Below are 21431 nucleotides of genomic sequence, written 5' to 3' on the forward strand. Positions count from 1 at the left end.
ACCAGCAGCGGCTTTACTTTGTATTCACAACTGGCATTAGCACACATTGCTAAGGTTAGACAATCTTTCATTGGCACGTGGCCCGGAATAATTTTCTTCTCAGAAGTGAAGAGTGTCTTACGTGGCATTTTCCCCCCAAAATAGGCCGTACTGCTGCACTTAAACTCTGGCGTCCTCTACAGAAATGTGTGAAGTAAAGCGCTGCATAAACTCTTATGCGGCCTTGGTATCTGTACTCACTGCTCTGTTATGCCAGTCCATTTCGTGCGCTCTGCTCTCTTGTGGTAGTGTCTGTAAATTCTGGTTACCGTAAATTCCGGACTATAGAGCGCACCTGATTATAAGCCGCACCCACCGCATTTTAAGAGGAAAAGCGATTTTGTACATACACAAGCCGCACCTGTATATAAGCCGCATGAGCCCACATTTAAACATGTAACACAAACACAAAATTAACCCAAACCCGACTTCAATTCCCGCGATTTAAACTAAATGCCCTTCATTAGAGTCCACAGTCCAAAAATCACAGGTGGCAAAATGAACGGAAAATGAAACCGGTACTTAAGGTTTGATGCAGACCTGCAGAGTCCGGGTCCCATTGAAAGTAATCCAAGGAAAAAAGTTTATATTTCCAAAGGTAAGGGTGGGAAAAATATATCAGATGAACACATTTACTCACTCAACTCCTTTTTCTTTAACCAACTTTTTACCCTCTCTTCTTTCCTTGTCTGTCCCTCACCTTTAGCGGTCCCAACTTAAACTCGGCACCCCGCGTTTGTTCCGCCCCTCATTTTTCGTTCATCCGTGCAAAACATATCAGAATGTGTCTAAAATAAATACAAATAAATACATTATAAAAATATACAGTTGCAAATACATATTATAGATGGGTTACACATATTTACAAAGAAAGACTGTACACCGAGAGAGTTTTCAAAGCTTTAATAATAGTAATAAGCTTTGACAGGGCAGTTAATGGTAGCAACACCCGAGCGCCGCTAGCGGCCGCTAGAAAAATTATATAAATTGGCCGCATCACTGAATAAGCCGCAGGGTTGAAAGTTAGGGAAAAGAGTAGCGGCTTATAGTCCGGAATTTACGGTAATTGGATTTTCGTTCATACGTCGGTCAAGACTTTTGTTAGAAATTAAAACTTGTATCTTGATTTTTTTTTCGTACCTAAAATAGCTCATTTGTAGATGGGTCACTTGAATTCCAATCCAGAAAGAAATATCCAATTAGTAGGAAATAAGTGGAAATAAGTGAAATTATCAGGAAATAAGTGAAAGATCAAATCCAATTAGCAGGAAATATGTGAAAATATAAAGATAAGATAAAAAATAAGTGAAAGATCAATGTGTATTACCTATTATTATTTTCATAATCGTTGAATCGGTCAATTACTTTTTTGATTAATTGATGAATCGGAATTCTTGAAGTCATTTTTAATTTCCTTCTCTTTATTCTACTATTGAGGTTATAAACAAACAGAAAAACATTGCACCGGATAAAAATATATTCCGTAATAAAAAACAACAACAAAATCTAAGAGTTTGTTAATTAACTTGACAATAAACAAAAATACGTACAAATATATGCTATACACCTGAAAACTGAAGATTGTCTTTTCCTACTACCTTATCCAAAGTTCATATTATAATTAGACTTATGATACAAAAAAGGAAGAGCAGTACATTTCATTTTATGTGCAGGATGTCAGAATGTAAATCCACTTTTCAAAATTGGGGTTAAATCTTTAATCATGATAAATATTCCCAATATGAAAAAAATAAATAATATGCTCAACAATCTGCCACTTGAGTAGAATTAAACATGTCATTATTATTTTTCTTTTTACTTCGTAATTTTCTTGACTTATTTTCAGGTTTGTTTCTCTGTACCTCTGCAAAATTTGGATTTCCTTGAAAATTGTAAACTTTTTTTCATGCTAAAACAGTTTAACTCCACAAAGTTAAAGCTCTCATGCTAAATTTGTTTGTGATGATGCAATGTTTTCTTTAAAAAAATATTTAAATTTAAAACATTTTTAAAAAATGTCAGATATTTTTCTAATAAAACCGGCCCTGGCGCCCTCTGTTGCACCAAAGTGGGACTACAACTCCTAGCTCTCAGCTTCACAACAGAAATGTGTGCGTTTATTGATTCAACATACTTGTGGCTACGGGATACGACGAATTGATGATCAAATTAGTTTCCAAAAATTTTATTAATCCATTTAATCGTTTCATTTTGATTGGTTGTTGCAGCCCTAGGTATGTTTACTAAGCGTTAACTCCAACAAGTTGTTGCAATATTTTACAGTATAGTATTTTTTCATGCTGCTTCAACCATACATCCAAGCTCATCAGCATCTCACAACATAATGTCTCTCGGAACAGGCATTACCTTTAATGTCCTTTGTCAACACCAGACACAGACACATTAGTTCCACCAATTGGTTCCTACCAATACTAACTCTTTAAGTGAGTTACCCACAGACAGGGTTGGGTAGGGTTACTTTAACTTGATTACTTTCAATTACTTTTGGATTACTCCTATACCAAATAAATAAATACATAAATAAAAAGACAAAAGAAACTAATGATGAATAAAATTGTGACTCACAACACGTGGTAAGCTTTCTCTCCTGGCTTTGATCTCTTTGATCTTCGGCAAAACTAACACAAAATGCGACACAAACAAAATGAAAATAAATCCAAACAGCTTGCCAACATCATTTTTGCCGTTCCATGTATTCCGTTACCCCCCAAGCCTGCACAAAATTTAGTCATTTTATTCATATTTAGTTTCTTTTGTCTTTTATTAGCATATTTGATATTGGAGTAATCCAAAAGTAATTAAAAGTAATCCAGTTAAAGTAACCCTACCCAACCCTGCCCACAGAGCACATATTAAGAATTCAACTCTGCTGTGTTTGCGCTTATGAGGGTTATTGTTGATTCACTTTTAGGGTACGTATTGTCCCTATTTGCACGATTGTGTCTACAATCCATTATCCCCGGTCAACAATTCCTGAGAACTTCTTTGCGGATTTTTGCACATTTGTATGGTCTCCATTAACCGTGATAAACAAGGGATTGTTTTTATTTAGGCTCGCACGGGTTGCAGAACAGTGGGAGGAAAAGAAAAAAAGAGAAGTGGAAAAATAGAAGGAGCTGCCACTCGTAGTACACATTTTAGTCAATTTCCGCGGGCTGTAATTTTCCGTGGCGGCTCAGCCAATGAGAGGACGGGGGAGGAGCCACAGGGCCCCCTTCATGATTGACAGCTAGCACCCTACAGGTGGAGGGGAGGATGGACACGGGAGGAGGAGGAGAAGAAAGAAAGAAAGGAAGGTGAGGAAGGGAAGGAACTGAAAGACAGTGAGACTTTACCACTCACACACATGGACGCACTCTTCCGTCCACGTCCACGCGCGGACTGAGTAATTCCACGGGAGCCTCCCGCTGTGCTCAGATCAGTTCCAGGATTGCCGCGTCGAGATGAGCCAATGCAGGAAACGCTGCAGGAGGCAGCTGACCAAAGTGGCCCGCTACCTTTATCGCTTCCTCATGGGGACGCTCACGCAAGGTAAGGGCAAATGTTTGCGCGTGGAAAGCTCCGTGGAAGGGGCGGTCGCGTGGGCCAAACCTGTCCCAGTCCTGGACCTGGTCCCGCTTAGAGTCCTGACTGCCATTGAGAGCGTTGATGAGCTGTGTTTATTTACTTTTTATCTAGCTTTGTTTACTTGGTGTGAATGGGACACTTCTTGATGCAAGTAAATACAAGATTTATTCATAATTTTGATTGATTTACACTCTCTTAAGACATCATGATTTAATATTTTTTAAACCTTTTTTAAGCCTTCAAACTCTTTCTCTCATGAAGAAAAAACATGTATTGCAATTTTATAGAACGTATTCTATAATTTAATCCTAGTTTGTATGAATAAAATAATAGTTTTCAATGATTTAAATTACATGTTTAATTTTAATATATATATATTATGTATGGGGTTAATGTTGGTCAATTCTACAGTTAAAGGCAAAATTAAAGTATAATTTTGTTTGAATGCCTCACATGGCTAAAAAATTGAATTCATAATTATTTAATAATTATTTTCCTTGACTACATTAAAACACATTATTGTACTACACACACACACACACTAATATATATTTATATTATAATTGACAGTAAACCCACCTAGTTTGTATGATTTATTTTCATTATTTTATCGACACAAATAAATCAAAATATATAAATACTCTCCCCTTTCCTTATCACTCTCTGACTCACTTCATCCCTGTCCTTTTTTCTGCCCTACTGTCTGTTTCTCTATCCTCCTCTCTTTTTTCTTTCTCTATCTTTCTCTCCCACTCTACATCCTTCTTTCTAATAATTCCCTCTATCACCCTCTCCACCTTATTCTCTCTTCACCGGACTTCTTTCTCTTCCTCCTCTCTTTTGTTTCTGTCCCTCTTTCTCTCACTCTATCCCCCTCTTTCGTTCTTTTCTTTATTTATCCCTCGATCACTATCTCCATCTTCTTATTTCATCACCCCCTCTTTTCTTTAGCTCTCTCTCCCCTCCCTCATTACACCCACCTCTCTTTTTTCCTTTTCTCTATATTTCTTTCTTTAAATCATCCTTCCCTCTTTTCTCTCTATTGTACGCTGTCTTGCTCTCTCTCACTCTCTCTGTCTCTCTCTCTCTTTTTCTTTCTCTCTTTCTGTGTCGTTTACACTGCATCCTCTCTATTCACCCCTCCATTGCTTTCTCTCCATCTTACCTCTTAACCACCCTCCTGTTTTTTATTTCACTCCCTACATCATCTTCTCTCTTCTCTTCTTGTCTTGTCTTCTCTCTCCTGGTCCATCCACCTCTGTACTCTCTTGCACTCTAGCTTCTCCTGTCTAACTCTCTCCATCCTCTACTCTCTTCATCTATCCATCGTTCTCTACACCAGCCACCTTTTTATGTCTTTGTCTCTCTTTAACACTCTCAACCTCCTTTTTATTCACTTACCTCTCCAATCATTTGTCTCTCTTTGTCTCTCTTTCTCTCTTTCTGTCTTTCTCACTCTCTTTCTGTCTTTCTCTCTTTCTCTCTCTCTTTCTCTGGGGTAATTGTTTCTATCAACAGTCCTACAGTAACAGTTGTGTCAGGATTTAGTAGCGTCTGAGTACTCGATACTTATGCTGGTGTTGTTCTGGGAAAAAAGTGATGTATATTATCAATATATTGAACAAATTATCAAGTTGAGAAAGGATAATGAACTTATTCAAGATAATGACTTTCTTGAATCAAATTTTAGAATTTATTTTACAATACTATTTCTTTTTCACACTATTTAAATTCTAAAATTGTCCCCGCAACGTTGAAATCCTCATTTTCTAGCTGACCGGAGACGTCCTTCATCCTCCCTGCTTCTTCTTAGCGACGTCAAGCAGCTTCTCGCTCTCTAGGGAGAGTCGACTCTTAAGTTGAACTCCTGCAAGTGCTGGCTTGAGGTAGAAAAGAAATAGGGGAAGCGGCGTTTGCTCGACCTTGTCAGCGGAAGCTGTCGTGAATGCGAATCTTCTTATCCACTTTTCAATTTTGATGTACTTCCGACACAAAGAGAAATGCTGAGGTTCGCCTTTTGCAATGCACGGCAACTTAAACCAGAGTAAGAGGGATAACACGGTTTAAAATAGTAAGGTCACTTGAGATGTCAACCAATTACCATGGTTAACAATGTGAGTTTCATTGCTCTTTGCCTTTGTTAGTAGTTACATGACCCTGATTTCAAGTCAATCCAAGTCACATTTATTTGTATAGCCCTTAATCACAAAATGTCTCACAGGACTGCACAGGTTACAATTATACCATCCCCTGATCTTAAACCAACATGCGGGCAAGGAAAAACTCAAAAACCTCAACATAAGGAAAATAAGAAACCTTGAGAAGGGGACTCAATAGTGGTAATCCCCCTTCCAGGGTGCAATAGATTGTTCACAAGACAGGCTAAAAGTTTTATACGCCTAAATAACAGTTGAACCATATGACGTGTTACGATCATGATACTTGTCACTTCAATTTTTGTCAATAAAATGCTGGGAGATCAGCAGATGTAAGCGAGGGTGTAAGTGTGTGATACTGTATCTTGCATCCTGCGGGCGGCAGTAGCTCAGGAGGTTGAGCGATCGTTTTAGGATTAAGGGATCCCAGTTCTAATCCCGGCTTGTCCATGTTACATGTCGAAGTGTCCTTGGGTAAGACATTGAACCCCCAATTACCCCCAATAAGCAGGTTAGCGCCTTACATGGCTGCACAGATCACGGCCGCTTTTGGGAAATGTGAAGCACAATGTAAAGCGCTTTGAGAAGTCATTGACTTGAAAAGCGCTATATAAATGCAGATCATTTCATTTCATTTCATTCTTAAATCAAGGTTGAGTGTCCACTGTCTTCGTTGTTCTGGATTGAACAAGGCCTTAGGAAAATGGCCCGTCAGCCTACATTTCTCTGCAATTGTTCTTTCGATGTAAGGGGTTGTATCAAAAAAATTTGTGATCTTATAGTGATAGAGTACGGTAATGTCTATTTAAGGTGGATACCTGATTTTTTTTTCTGTAATTTTGAAGTTAAAGTGAAAATAGTTCCATTACAGTTTGAAGTCTTTTATTATTCCTGTGAGGAAGTTTATTGTTAGGATGGAAAAGTGTGTCCTTAAAATGAGAGTTTCTTAAATGTATGGCGGTTTTCTCTAACTTACTTCGAATTTCTTGGCGTAAAGAGAACGATTATGGGTCCAATTTTATCCCTAGACGATGAATCTTCCATGACTGGGGTCGAAAATTAGTGGGGGAAAAAATAGAAATACCATCATCATGAATTAAACTTTTACGAGGAATACCCGGAATATGACATTATTACAACTTTTTTTATTTTTAAAAATTTTGAAAATAACAGCCCATGGGATCATTTTGATTCCATTTATGCATCCAAAGGGTTAAAACAACCCTAGAAATTGATTTAAATTTTTAAAAATTGGGTCTGATCAAAATGAATACTCCCCACCAAAAACAAATTAGTTTTTAAAAGAAAAAGGCTGAAAACTGATTATTATTTTAAAATATTTTCAGTAATACATTTGATGAATATCTGCAAACATGTTAAAGTAATTACTACTTTAGACAATCTAGAATATATTTTCCATGACGATTTTCTTTTTCTGAACTAGAATCTTTTTGGACTACATATATCAAAGTGGTATTTATCAAAAATAAACAACTTTTTTTTTCCTGTTATCGCCTTCATTTAAATCAATTTGAAATTTGCAGACCTTTTGATATCAAACCATGAAATTGTTTAAATTATACATTTTAATAATTCAATTAAAATAGTATAGACATTTTACCTAAAAACCTTAAAACATATAAAATCTTGTGATCAAAACTGAATTGATCTCAGTAGTTTGTGGAAAAAAAACATTAGAATTATTTAAAATACTGTAATATCAGTAGGTTAATGTGATTATTTCTATGTATTCAAGCTATTTAATATGAATTATATTGGCTTTAAACAAGAAAATGAATGTGTGACACCATATATCGCTCAATTGTGTGTACCGGTATGTTTATGTAAAGTATGTATTGTTTGCTATCCTGAGAAAATGTCAGCCTTGACAACCGCCCCGAACAATATTTCATGAAGCTAACTAACACAGACACCCCGAGCCATCCCATCAACTATTTATTCGGAATCGAGCAACGCGCTGCTGTACATGCGCCCGCACGTGCATCCGTAAGTTTACCCATCTTGCCGGTTTCCATGACGACCAACTCCCGCATCTCTGCGGAGAGACTGAGCCGACCAATGCAGGCCGTCGCTGTATAATGGCCGCGGCGCTTAGGGGATTTCATCAAGGCCATTCACACTTCCCAGTCGCACCATTGTGGCCTTTTTGGCTTGTGCCAGGACGCTCAGGGATCATTTAGCAAATGCCAGGAGGGAAGCGGGATTTCATTTAGTGCCAAGGAATGGCAAGTTTATGCAAAAACTGTAAATGCCCTTCAACTAACATCACTTTGTGTGTAGGACGTTTGGTCTATACTGCGGTACTAATACTGTCTGTAAATACTTGCTGTATATCTCCTTTAATTAGAGCTTCAACTATCGACTGGTTTATCAGTCGACTAGTCACGGACTATTGAAACTATCAGACGAATAATCAGATAATTATTATTGTTTTCCTAAATTTAGCATGATGTTGATTGTCAAGTCAAGTCAAGTCACATTTATTTGTATAGTCCTTAATCACAAAATGTCTCACAGGACTGTCCATGTTACTATTACACCATCCCCTGATCTTAAACCAACATGCGGGCAAGGAAAAACTCAAAAACCTCTACATAAGGAAAATAAGAAACCTTGAGAAGGGGCCTCACAAGTGGTAAGGTGGGGTGCGGTGTTTGAGGTGTCCGTAAAAAGTTTAAAGTAAAATATTTTCTCTACTAGGTACGTGTAAACCATGTCCAACTAAGTTTAAAGAGCCTTAATAATTTTTCCCCACCACACCTATCTGCTTTTAGTTTTTCTCGGGCTGAGGAATGAGGGGATGGTGTGTGGTGGAGAGTGACTTTATGCTTGTCACCGCAATTTTTTATTAGTGTAGCATGAAAATGGTGAAAGTAAGAAAAGGCATCTTTCAAGTACACTCCCAAAACCAACAAAAACCTCGCAAAAAAATGAAAAAGGAAGAGTTCATCCGACTGCGTCTAAGTAACGCACGTAGTCGCACGCGCTATGTAAGGAGCGAGACGCATGCTGCAGTGATGACACAAGCCAGAAGATGGCGTCAGAGATTAAGAAAGTTCCAAATTCTGCAACTGTGAGGAAAGTTCTAATAAAAACAAGAAAATTGTATAAAATAAAAATCTTTATTTTTAATTGAACACACTGCGGATTTGTACAGAAATTAAGAAAAATGCAAAATGATTAGGCGCAGTGTTTGGTCAGTAGAGTCAAAAATACATAAATAAATCTCTCCATTTTTAGGACTGGATCCTTTTCATTTCTGATATGTTTGTCAAGCACAGTATCTCATAACGTCAAAATCTTTTATAGCAAAAGATCTGTGTATAAAATGTAAAATACACGTCTTCTAAATGATATTGGCCTTAAATGTTACTTGAATCTTACAGACGTGAGTTAGAATCTTTTCCTTTAAAAGGCCGACGTCCTCTTTAAATGTTCATGCGTTACCGAGCTATTGCCATGGTACACAGGGTCTGCTTAGCAAACACAGCAAGATGTCCTTTTACCTTTTATCTAGGCTAAAATGTTTCTAAAATTTAAAGCTTGCTTAATGTTGACGCCACCAATTTTGTATGTTTATTTTACACTACAGTACAGAGATAGAGACGCTATTACCCATCAGCGACTCTCACCAGAAATCATATTCTTGTAGAGTTGTCTCACTCCTTTGAAAAAACGTGTCTGGCGACAATGATATACAAAGGAATTTATTGTTCACTATTTCTATTATGGATTTTGGTCGGCAATGCCGACAAATTTCAGCCCTAGTTCTAATTAAGATCACCTTCTTTTTCAATACCTGAGAATTTCTCATAAAGACAAAACTTGACTTAAAGGTGAGTTCATGCAGCTTTTCCCGATGCACCAAGACTAACACATTGTGTTGCCGTCTAGGATGTTGTATAGGATGTGTCTGATTTGTCCTTTAGCTGCTTTCTTATCAGAGACGAGCAGTCAAGTTCAGGTCTGCTGCTTGTGCCTGCCCTCAAGAAGATGTCCAACCTCTGCTTTGTGTCTCCGCTGTGGTTTGTCCATTAAGGGGTCTGTCTGGTCAGTGTGTAAGGAATGGGCATATTGGTATATCAATTATTTTGTATATTTATCATGAATTTTCTGATTTAGTTTGTTTGTTTGTATCCCTTAACCACTAGGGTCGTAGGGGAACCCTTTCGTGAGTCGCATCCTGGGCAAGTACAGCCTGACCAGCAAACATTTACACCTGGTCTCAAACCGGGGAGTCTATATGTACTGTCCTAAGAGGGATCCATTTGTTTTTGGCTTTCTCTTGGTGTAACAAGATGCAAAGCTATCATAAATTTACTTGTTTATTCGTGATACTATGGGCTTCGTTCTTTTTGTCCTCTTCCTGGTGTCACATACAATAATGTCCTTAATTTCTTTATTTTTTAAGGGGCATAGTCTTCTGGGACACATACCCCGTTATTTTGCATTCTAAATACATGTAATATAAAATTCGTCTTGGGGCACTGTCATTCATGCTTCAAATAGAAATCACAGTTGCTCAGACATTGACCAATCACAATTTTTTTTTTCCGAATCTTGTTTTTCATTAGCATAAAAACCAGTGGAAAAACGTTTCGTTTACTTTACTTTAGGTGACCACATTTTCTCGTTTTTTTTCCCAAACATCCTTTGAAAACAATTGGGAAAAGTTAAAATGTAATTATGATTTTTTTGGAATGCCACTTCTGGGATTTGTAATAATGAAGAATCTTACTTTGCTTAAGCTTTTGAATGCTGCTATCATAACATAACAAGTTAAATTGGCTGCACAAAACCATCAAACACAGACCATTCGACGAAAAACGGTACATACTAACATTTTTTTGGGGATGTTGAAAAATATCAGGACATTGCTGTAAGTTAGAATTTGTTTGCACCCTTTTCCGAGTACACGACAGTACCGTAGTTCTTCTTTCCGCCGCTACCGGCGTGAGGTGGCGCTGTGAAAGGTCACCCATCATCCACCCCGAAGAAGAAATCCAGCTTCTACTTCTTAGTTCGTGTGTAAACATACTGCATGTACTGTATCTGAAGCGCGCTAAGAACTTTAACGTTTTTATTATTTAATATCTCGTGCATCCATTCAATACGGTTGGTGTAAAGTGTAAAGAAGAGGCAAGCTGTTTCTTTTGAAATGAAAGTGGAATAAGAAAGCTTAATGCGGTTGAGAAAATGGTCTGAACGTTTTTTTGGCCAGTTTTTACCACAGAGGAGGACCTCTTGAAGCGCCCAGAAGTAAGTTAAACTCAACTTTAGTTATCTTTATAGAGCACATTATTTTATTAAATGTTTCTTTTTTTTAGCACAAAACAGTACAGGTTACTTAAACAAGCCTTAAACATACTTATATAAACCTTAAACATACAAAATATAGCACTGAAGCAACAAATTCAACTTACGAACGATCGTAAGTAGGGCAGCGTCTGTATCTTTCCAGAAGGCGGCGACTATTTTAGAAAAGGTTACAATCACATGGATCAATAAAAATGGTATCTCCCATTTACTTAAGTAATTAAGTGTAAAATTAAGCCCTTTGAGAACTGAGTCCCAAAAATGCGTCCATTCAGCATTTATTACAAGACAGTGACTCTACGTCCTCTTTCGTACCGCAGCCGCCACAACTTTCCTCCCTGATGACTTCCCGCGCATTGTTTGAGCCGCTAACAAATAGCTTAAGATCAATATTTCATGTCCGGTGATGAATGTACGCCAACGGGGCGAGGCGTAATGATTGCGGTCGCATGCGGCTCATTACCGCGAAGTAATTACTTTGCGGGACGGAGAAACAAAGAACATGTAATTTTCTTCGGCATTCAATTGCTTTCTCAGAGTTATAAACTGGAGCGTTCATATTTTTTCATTTTTTGGTGGGGAGCATGAACACTAAGAAACTCATCTTCTTTCCCGCAGAGGATCATTTGTCAGCCACTGTAATGGTAGTTTTTTTCTTTCCTTTTCTTTTCATAATGAAATAAGCTTCTCAGATTCCCTCCAGAGCTTAGGCCTGAGCTATTGTTTTCTTTTTCGTTTTCTGTTATATATATCTAAGGACACACTATTTCAATAAATGATGAAATGAATTAAAATGAAAAAAGTACAATTTACTCTCGGTCATCTGTATCTTTCTCCTGAGTTAGCTACTAGAGTTACTGCACTTCCTGGCGCTAGCATTAGCGGTAAGTTTCTCAAACGCGGCTGCTAGCATTAGCGACTTGCGTCATGGATGCCAGCATTAGCATCTAGCAGAACAACGATCTACACTGTGCTGATTTGCAGGCAAAAATGTTGTTTATTTTGAAATAAAACCAAACTGTTGCTCAATATTAGCGGTGCAGTAGATGGATGGATGTTTGCTCATTATCATTTTAAATGTCTTTCTTATTTCTTATATTGTATTTGTCGGTTATTTTCCTATTTAAGATCAGAATATCAAACTATTGCCACCCTATTCAATAAAGGGAAAGGATTTAATTGAAATAACAATAATACATTGAATTTGTTATATTACATCGTAAACAATGTCCAGTTTGTTTACATTCATAAATACCCCAAAAAGTGGAAATACTTGTACACACTTGACGGCCACAATTTGCAAAAGTAGTTCTAACAGTGCTATACAGATTTAGTATATTTATGTAATAATCATTTCTGAGGAAGAAGAGGAAATTTATCTTTTTGTCTATAAAAAGTAATGAAGGATATTTGGAAGGGAAACATTTAATTTTATTTTTTTGTGTGTGGAAAAAAAACACGTAGATTTTACTCTTTGCCCCCCAAAAAGCCAATTTTCTCTCACAGCCCAAGATCTCGGCAATAATTGATTAGGGATAATGGATCACAGCCAAAAGAGTGCAGTGGATTTCATACCTCAATGGCACGGGTAAGCTGTTCAAACTAAGGGAGAAAATGTGCTTCTGCTCTCAGCAATAGTCGACCTGGGATAATGGATCATAGCCAAAACTGTGCATTTCATTTAAAGTGGGCCAGAACAGCACTCCTCCCAACACAAGTGCTTTTTTTTCGCAGCAATATGGGATTGGGGATAATGGATCTCTGCTGCTTAAGATAATTTCATTTCAGGGGGAAATAATGGCAAAAAACAAGCGCCAGGCCTCTGTGCTCTGCAACATGCAATCAGGGATAATGGATCGCGACTGCATGAGTGAAGTTCATATTTTGGTGGAGAGCAAAACAGAGCCACCTGGCTTGACAAAAAATACCCTATGCCAGCCCTCGCTTGCAGCAATATGCAATCAGGGATAATCGATTTCTAAGTATTTTTCAATCTGTGATGCACTGACTGAGGCCTTGAAGTATGGAGCACACAGTAGCATGTATTACGGTATAATTCAACAACAGTTTTTCCGCATATTTCTGAAATAAATGCTTTTTTTCTGTGAATTATTAATTCTGTCGTATACAGTGTTCAATTTAAAGCTATTAGATGCAAATCTATATTTTTCTTTTTCTTTAGCACTTTTCATACGTGTCATTGTAGATTACTCATAATTTTCAGTCAGCTTCATATTGGTTCCTTATGCGATCGGGGATAATGGATTGTGGATTATTTTTCAACCTGTGATGCACTGAAATACAAGGTGTAAAGAAACGAGGGATTTCAGTCATCAATAATGTATGAATGTCAATTTGTGTTTAGAAATGTTTCTGGTCAAATGATCAAGAACTTTGTGGGAGTAATCACATGGGACTGTTGTCGTAGCGACTGAGGTCATTTGCTTGCAAATCTAATTGATGAATACATTAGATTAGACAAAATTTGATTCCCAATTCTTCTCGTATAATTCACCGATGAAAGTGAAAGGACGCGAGTGAGCTAAAAAAAAAAAAGCCGCATCGCCTAATTTTCTAGGACGTCCTCCCTTTGACGTCGCTCGTATGATAATACTCATTATTAACTTGTGTTTCTTGTTGACACCTCCTGACTCTCGCATTTACAATACCTGAAAAAGAAAGAAGAAGAGAAAAAGCTATAAATAAACCCTTCTGCAGAGGTTCAATGTCAAACCCTGAGCAGAAAAAAAGGGACATTCTATATATAAAACTCCAGTTTTTTTTTAATGGAGGACCAAAACTACTCAATTAAAAAAACCCTAAAAAATAAGATTAAATCTGATACTCAAAATATGATTATATAAATATTATCAAATGGAAAAAAGTAAACATTTACTAATACATATACTAATCACAAAAAAAACTAAAAAAATGAGTATATTCAAAATTTTGCTTGTAAAATTGAATATTCAAGATCCTGGCAGTTAAGGTATTTGTGCCCTCGAATATTACTATAAATAAATCAAAAAATAAATTCTTAAATATTTACTCATACATGAATAAATGTAAAATAATAAAAAATCAACTGATGTATCTACATTTGAAAGAGTAAAATGGAATACACAAAATATAATACTATACATGACGTAAATGGAAAATTTGAAGAAAAGCAAAATCACTCAAAATAAAATAAACAAAATGTGTGTGGTATACACAAATCATAATACTATGAATTATAAATCATGTGTAATTATTTACATTAGGAAAAATAAGCAAAAAAATGAAAAAAATTTGCCATAAAAAATACACAAAATAGACTACATATACTATAAATACAAATTTAACTGTGTAAACATGAACAAAGAGAATAATTAATGCAAAAAATCTAAAAAAACACCCATAGAAATATTTTTAATTAAAAAAATAAATACTCAAAATAATATAATACTACAAATGTAAAAAATAGATTTGAAAATTTGCTAATAAAATGGAAAACACAAAACACAATATTGCTATAAATAATAATATAAATTTGTAAATATTTACAAATAAATACATGCAATACCTCCAAAAAATTAAATACATTTTTGTAAATATGCTTGGTGAAAGGAATACACAAAACATAACGATACTATAAATAAAATAAATAAATAAATACAAAATTAAAACGTAGGGCAAAATATAAATAAATAAATGCAAAATATCTAAAAAATACAACGAAAAACATATTTGAAAATATAACCCACAATAAAATGTTTTAATATAATTTTAATATTTCAACCCCAAAGGAAATGGTGCCCCTAGTGGGTAAGGGAGGACCAAACCAAACCAAAGTAAAACATATTTATAAAAAAAAAATACCAACATTTATGACAGAATCAGTAAATAAATACATACATCATGAAATAAAAATCCTTATCTGCACCACATGCCAGCCCCTTTAATTGAATTCCTTTTTTTTTTTGTTTTTCCGCCCAAAGTAGCAAAAGAAATGGTAAGGTCAGGCTGCCCTATGTTTTCTCTCCTGCTCTCTCTTGTGTTCACCTCTTTCTCACCTGCCAGCCAACCTGTCTTCACCTTTCTCTCTTTTATTGGGCAGGTGTGAAAAACTCCCCTTCCCCTATCCATCATCTGTTAACAAAAGTGGCTAAAAATAGCCTGCTATTAGTCGCAGCGTCAATTGGGAAACGGAGGCCTGCAAATGGAGGAGACATAAATGAGGAGGAAAATATTGCTTTCAATTACCGAGCGTTTTTGTGTTCATGCCGTGCTGTCCACATGCTCATTTTCCAGAAAGTCAGAAAACGGGGGCACGGGGGGACAGTCAGACACTAATTGGCTGGATTGGAATGTCTTGGCAAAGTCCTTTAATAATAATAATTATACATACATATGTATACAGTGAAAAAAATATGTATTTGATCACCCTGCTATTTAGCAATTTCTCCCACTTAAAAACTGTAAGAGAGATAAACTAAAAAGAAAAAAAATGAAATCACAATGCACAATTTTTTTAATGATTTATTTGAGTGATATAGCTGCAAATAACTATTTGAACACCTTTGTATCATCTTGAATTCTGACAAAATGAATGTTAATATTTGGTAGAGTAGCCTTTGTCTGCTATTACAGAGGTCAAACGTTTCCTGTAGTCTTTTACCAGGTTTCCATACACCGCAGGAGGGATCTTGGCCCACTCCTCCACACAGATCTTCTCTAGATCAGTCAGGTTTTTGGGCTGTCGCTGAAAAACGCGGACTAAATCCATCCATTATCTGCACCGCTTATTCTCAGTAGGGTCGCAGGGGTGCTAGAGCCCATCCCAGCAATCTTCGGGCAGTGGTCAGGGGCCACCCTGAACTGGTTGCCAGCCAGTCGGCCGGGCACACACAGACAGATGAATCACTCGCTCATTCAGACCTAGGGACAATTTGGACCAGCTAATTAACCTAACATGCATGTTTTTGGAGTGTAGTAAGTAACTGGAGTGCCCAGAGAAAATCCAAGCAAGCACAAGGAGAACATGCAAACTCCACACTGAAAAGGTAGCTGGATTTGATCCTATGACCTCAGAACTGTGCCGCGGCTGCACTAACCACTTAGCTGCCATGCCGCTATATATATGGATACTTTATATATATTATAATATGTGTATTTATCTGTGTGTGTACATCTGTCCGTATTCTTTTCAAATTTGAATACCAAATTACTCTTATATATTTTGTATCTATGTATAAATACATATAATCTCGAAGGGATATGATCAGGATAGATAGATTGAATATATATATGTATAAATAAAAATGTAGTTGAACAGGATATGTAAAACAAACAAAATGATTTACCATACTGTACACAGAATATAAGGTACAATATGATTTTGCATCGATTCTTGATTTTAATTTACTTTAAAATCTCTCGTTTTTGTTAAAATCTGGGACGAAAACACTTGTCTTAAACTTTTTTTACACAATAGCATTTTTTAGAAATGCCAAAGTGTCACGATCAGAACAGAAGTAGGACCCAGAACCGTAACGTTACTCACAAGTTTATTGAAATATAGGGGAAAGGCAGCGCCAGCGACCTGGTGCTTGCTGGACGCGGGAAGCAAGCTGCTCACGGGATCAGAGGGTGTTCCGAACGCGGAAGTGGATCTTCCTGAGCGGGAGATCGTAGTGTAGTTAGAGGAAAAAACAGGTAGTTAGCCGGGACAGGAGATCAGAAAGTGGTCGGGGTCAAAAAACGGGTCGTTAGCCGGGACGGGAGATCAAAACGTGGTTGGGGTCAAAAACGGGAGACAAACTGGGGACATCAGGAACAACGAGTGGAAAACGGGTGACAAAACGGGACTCAGAGTCAAAAATGCTTGCCTTGTGAAAACAGAGGTTCCCTGACGGACTGACAACAGGCGGGTGAAAGGACTGAGCTTAAGTAGGACGGGGAACCAATCAGATAACCAGCAGCAGCTGGCGCCAAACGAGCGGACACAGGTGAGTTTAATCAGTAATCATGACACATACATTTTTCCTTTTTCCAGGCCCTAAAATTTATTTTATAGAGGAAGCTACTGCGGACTAAATTATAGCAAAACAAGCCTAAAGGTAATTGTGGTATCTGTACTTAATCTTTAACTCGATAATTGTTACGAATAATAAATGAATAAAACATTTAAATCTGACATTCCAAATATATTTGAAGGTAACATGAGACAGAATGCAGCCTGACTTAACAAGATTCTAGCATTATTCATATCAGCCATATTGGACCATAAAAATCCTCTTTTTTTACCTCCTACATAACCATAGACTGTGAACCACCGTCAGGCCCCGTAATACAATTTTCAGTGCACAAGAGCAGAACGTCGTCTTCTATCCAATTAGGATTCGGCGGAGAGAAAAAAAAGAAGGGTAGCGTTCGTTAAGACTCAGACAGAAATGTTCTGCAGTCGTCCGAGAACTGACGCAGCAACAAAACAATCACTGCGACGACGATCGCTTTCATCAGCTGTTTTTTCAAGCGCTTGTGGACATTTTGATGACACCGCTATATAATATTTGGCTGTTATATAGCAATGCCGACATATTTTCAAATATTCTACTAATAAAAAGGAAGCACGGTTTTCAGGAAGTGGCTTGTACTCACAGGCTGGATATAGGGATAATCTATTATTAATTTCTTGTTCTGTGGGGCCACCAGTTTTTTTCTTTATTTGCTTTACTAATCCCAAAGTTTCAGAATTTCCACGAGAAGCATGATTTTCATATCACAATTATAACCTGGTTAAATTTGACCAGTGCTTATTCTATGCTGGTAGCGTCGGTGTGAGACCAGTCTGCATTCGTTCGCCAACTTTATTCAACAACTTCCTGGAGAGGATTATCAGAAACCGAATCAAAATCCCTTTTAAGTATTTGCCTCTAATACAACGTATTACTGGGATATTGTACTTAAAACCAGGGTTGGGTAGGGTTACTTTAACTTGATTACTTTCAATTACTTTTGGATTACTCCAATACCAAATATGCTAATAAAAGACAAAAGAAACTAAATATGAATAAAATGACTAAATTTTGTGCAGGCTTGGGGAGTAACGGAATACATGGAACGGCAAAAATGATGTTGGCAAGCTGTTTGGATTTATTTTCATTTTGTTTCTGTCGCATTTTATGTTAGTTTTGCCGGAGATCAAAGCCAGGAGAGAAAGCTTACCACGTGTTGTGAGTCATAATTTTATTCATATCTAGTTTATTTTGTCTTTTATTAGCATATTTTGTATTGGAGTAATCCAAAAGTAATTGAAAGTAATCAAGTTAAAGTAACCCTACCCAACCCTGCTTAAAACTAACAAGACAACATGACAATTGAAAAAAAGTTATGGAAATAAGGTCTGATGTAAATAAAGTAAACAGTACAATATAAAAACCTATGACAGTACCAAAAAAAATACTTTATTGGCATTTAAATACTTTACTGTTTTAGAATCAAAAGCACCGTTTTGGAATCAGTCAAGAGCATCTATAATAAAAACTTCACATAACCGGAATATTTCCCTTAACTGGGATATTGCACTCAAAAACCGAGGTATTGCACTTAAAACAGGGAAACTGCACTTTAAACCTGACCAAAGCACCAACATGAAGGTACACACACCGGATTTGGGAACACAACGTCATTTAACCTGTATTTTTGTTGATGATATAGCCATACTGGCAGGGAAAGGACAGGAAGTCAGAAATCTGCTAGATCACATGGACAAAGCATAATGCCTGGGATGGAAATGAGAATAGAAAAACAACAAAGTAATGACCAACAACCCCCAAGATATTACCACAAACGTCACCATCAACCACCAAGAGCGCGGACTAAATTTCTGGGGGGGAAATTACGCAGCTAATTTTATAGAATGCTCATAAAGCAGCTTTTAAGTTGAAATTCATCAATCTGTCAAGGAGGGAAACTGGAGAAAGACTGCCTAACCTGTGCTTACCTGTCAATTATTGAATGGGCTTAGATTCTCCCAGTAGTAGTTTTAGGTCTTGCAGCTACAGTTTATCCCTTCCTGTAGTCCGCGTGAACCACTTCCTGTTGTAGCCAGCCATGTTGGAAGCAGTCTGGATGTTTTCCGTCTGAATTTTAGTTATGTTAACCTTGGAATGGAACCAACTGTAAGTTCTTCCTGTAAACTGTTGTTATAGTTGTTTTACATCTTTGTTGTGTTGAATATGGTGATAAAAACGCTACTTTTAAATAAAAAAAAACATTGTTTATAGGTGTTGAGTATGCTAATTACGAAGCTCTAACAATGGTAATTAGCTAAACTGTTCAGGCATTTAGCCTTTAGTTAAGCTTCATTTGCATGATACTTAGTATGCTTTGTCTAAAACGATGATACTTGGTGTGCTTTGTGTGAAGCAATGTCAATAATTGTAATTAGTCACACTTACTGTCACTAAGTAATTACTCTACTTCAAAAAGATGCCAGAAGTTTAATTTTGTTTTAATTACCTGCTAACCCTTCCTAATTTAGAACATTGTTTGAGTTTATAACCGTAAAGAAGGTTAGTGAATAAACGGAAAATTAAATGGTATCTAGAATTCTGTATCTTTTGTGCTTTATGTGCACCTAATATTCAAGGAATACCGTACATTGTTGAATAATTGCAAATAACTAATCTTAATTACTTGTGATATGACCTAATTAAGACATCACTATTACACCACCAAACAGATTTTCTTATTTGCAGAAAATGTTCCCCATTTAAATTAAAATATACTGTTTTATTTCCTAAAAACACCCTAGGAATATTAAAAATATTGCCCTTATTAGCATATAGTAAATACTATATTTAAAACAAAAATCTTAACATTCATTATCATCAGAGTCATTGTCCAATCACTGGCGTTCCATTTAATCTTCAAGGAGCGATGACAAGCCAATGCAATATGGTTCCATACTGTGACAACCAACAATGACAAAAGAAAAAGAAAATGACGATATCTCAGAGAGAACAAATGAGAGATAAAGAGTAGGAAAGATAGAGGAGAGAAAAAATGATGCTGGAAGAGAAGAAAAAGAGGCAAATGGAGAAAGAAAAAGAGAGAAAAATAGAGAAAGGGAAAGAGGAAATGGAAAAGGGAAAGAGAGAGGTAAAGAAAGGGAGAAAAGAGAGAGAGGAGAAAAAGAGGGGAAGAGAGAGAGAGAGAGAGAGCGAGAGAGAAAAAAGAGAAAAAGTTGTGTGCAATAATCTGTGCTATGTGAAGCCCTTTGAGACTCCTTGTGATAAAGGGCTATACAAATAAACATGACTTGACTTGACTTGGTTCAATTTTACAATTCATTAAGACCAGAGGATTTCAGTAATGTTTTCAACCTGGAATCAAGCCTCTGTTCGCTATCTGTCATCAATACCCCAGACGTATTATCCTGGACAGTATACAGTCAATCTGTGGTGTATAGTCCGGTGTGCAAAAAAGTGCTTGTCTTTTGAGCAAAGTACAACTTTCCAACAGTTTATTGATTTCTTCTTTGAGATTAAAGCTATGCACACGCACACTCAAACACACAAGTCTTTAAGGCTCTCTAAAGACATTTAGTCCCGGAGCAATTTTGGTAATATTTCATTTACACCTTAATGAGAAGTTCTCAGTTTTTAGGGGAAATTTGGAACGGTTTTTGTATAAATAATTCATTTTCTAATCAGCGAGCCCCGGTTGGCGTCATTAAAGGCTAACTAACGAACCTTATTGGAGTGTATTTCCTATTTGGAGTTGACTGCGGCAAGATACATTTCCTGCTAACTATAGTGAGCTAACTTTAGCTGCTAAAATTCCTTGTGCTCCTTGTACACAGTCTTAAAATTTCTATGATCTAGTACCAGCATCTCACCCACGTTTTGATTTTCTGAACGATTAGAATTTGTATATCAGTAGCCTGTAGCATGCAGATGGTAATCTAATTGCAATCCAACTAATATTCTTATCCTGCGTTTGCTAATGTGGACAGTTTATAATAATAAAGAGCTCTATTTATTTCTGTTAGCAAGAATGTAGCATTTTGTTAGCAATAAGCTTGGAACAATTCATTCTACACATCACACAGGGGTTAAGGAGAAGCCTAGAACAGGGGTTGGCAAAATATTTTAACTGGATTCAGTTGGGGGAAAAATGCCTGAGAGACGGGCAGGAGGGAAAAATTTTCATTTTTAAAAAAAATAACCATTTCATCTTGTTGGGTTTAACACACTGAGAATTAAGGTAAAGTATATATTATGCCCTATTTTAGAAGGACTGCGTCTCATTTTATTGCAATTG

The 21431-nt window shown here is 36.7% G+C and overlaps 1 protein-coding gene across 4 annotated transcripts in view; it reads left to right on the forward strand.

Moving 5' to 3' along the window:
• LOC148354250 (A-type potassium channel modulatory protein KCNIP2-like) overlaps positions 1-21431 on the forward strand; it is a 170444-nt gene that overhangs the window by 69955 nt on the left and 79058 nt on the right. Inside the window, exons 1-2 of one of the 4 annotated variants that reach the window (XM_088350626.1) lie at positions 3304-3356; positions 3478-3591. The exons of 2 other annotated variants lie outside the window; for them this stretch is intronic. In XM_088350626.1, the coding sequence (XP_088206752.1) occupies positions 3504-3591 (88 nt within the window). In that variant the 5' untranslated portion in view covers positions 3304-3356; positions 3478-3503. Of the gene's footprint in view, positions 1-3261; positions 3592-21431 lie in introns of those variants that run through there. One more of the 4 variants, XM_088350622.1, reaches the window with a different exon arrangement.

The sequence above is a fragment of the Urocampus carinirostris genome, chromosome 13 (genome assembly GCF_059441175.1).
Source record: "Urocampus carinirostris isolate Australia breed hairy pipefish chromosome 13, RoL_Ucar_1.0, whole genome shotgun sequence".
Classification (NCBI taxonomy): Eukaryota; Metazoa; Chordata; class Actinopteri; order Syngnathiformes; family Syngnathidae; genus Urocampus; species Urocampus carinirostris.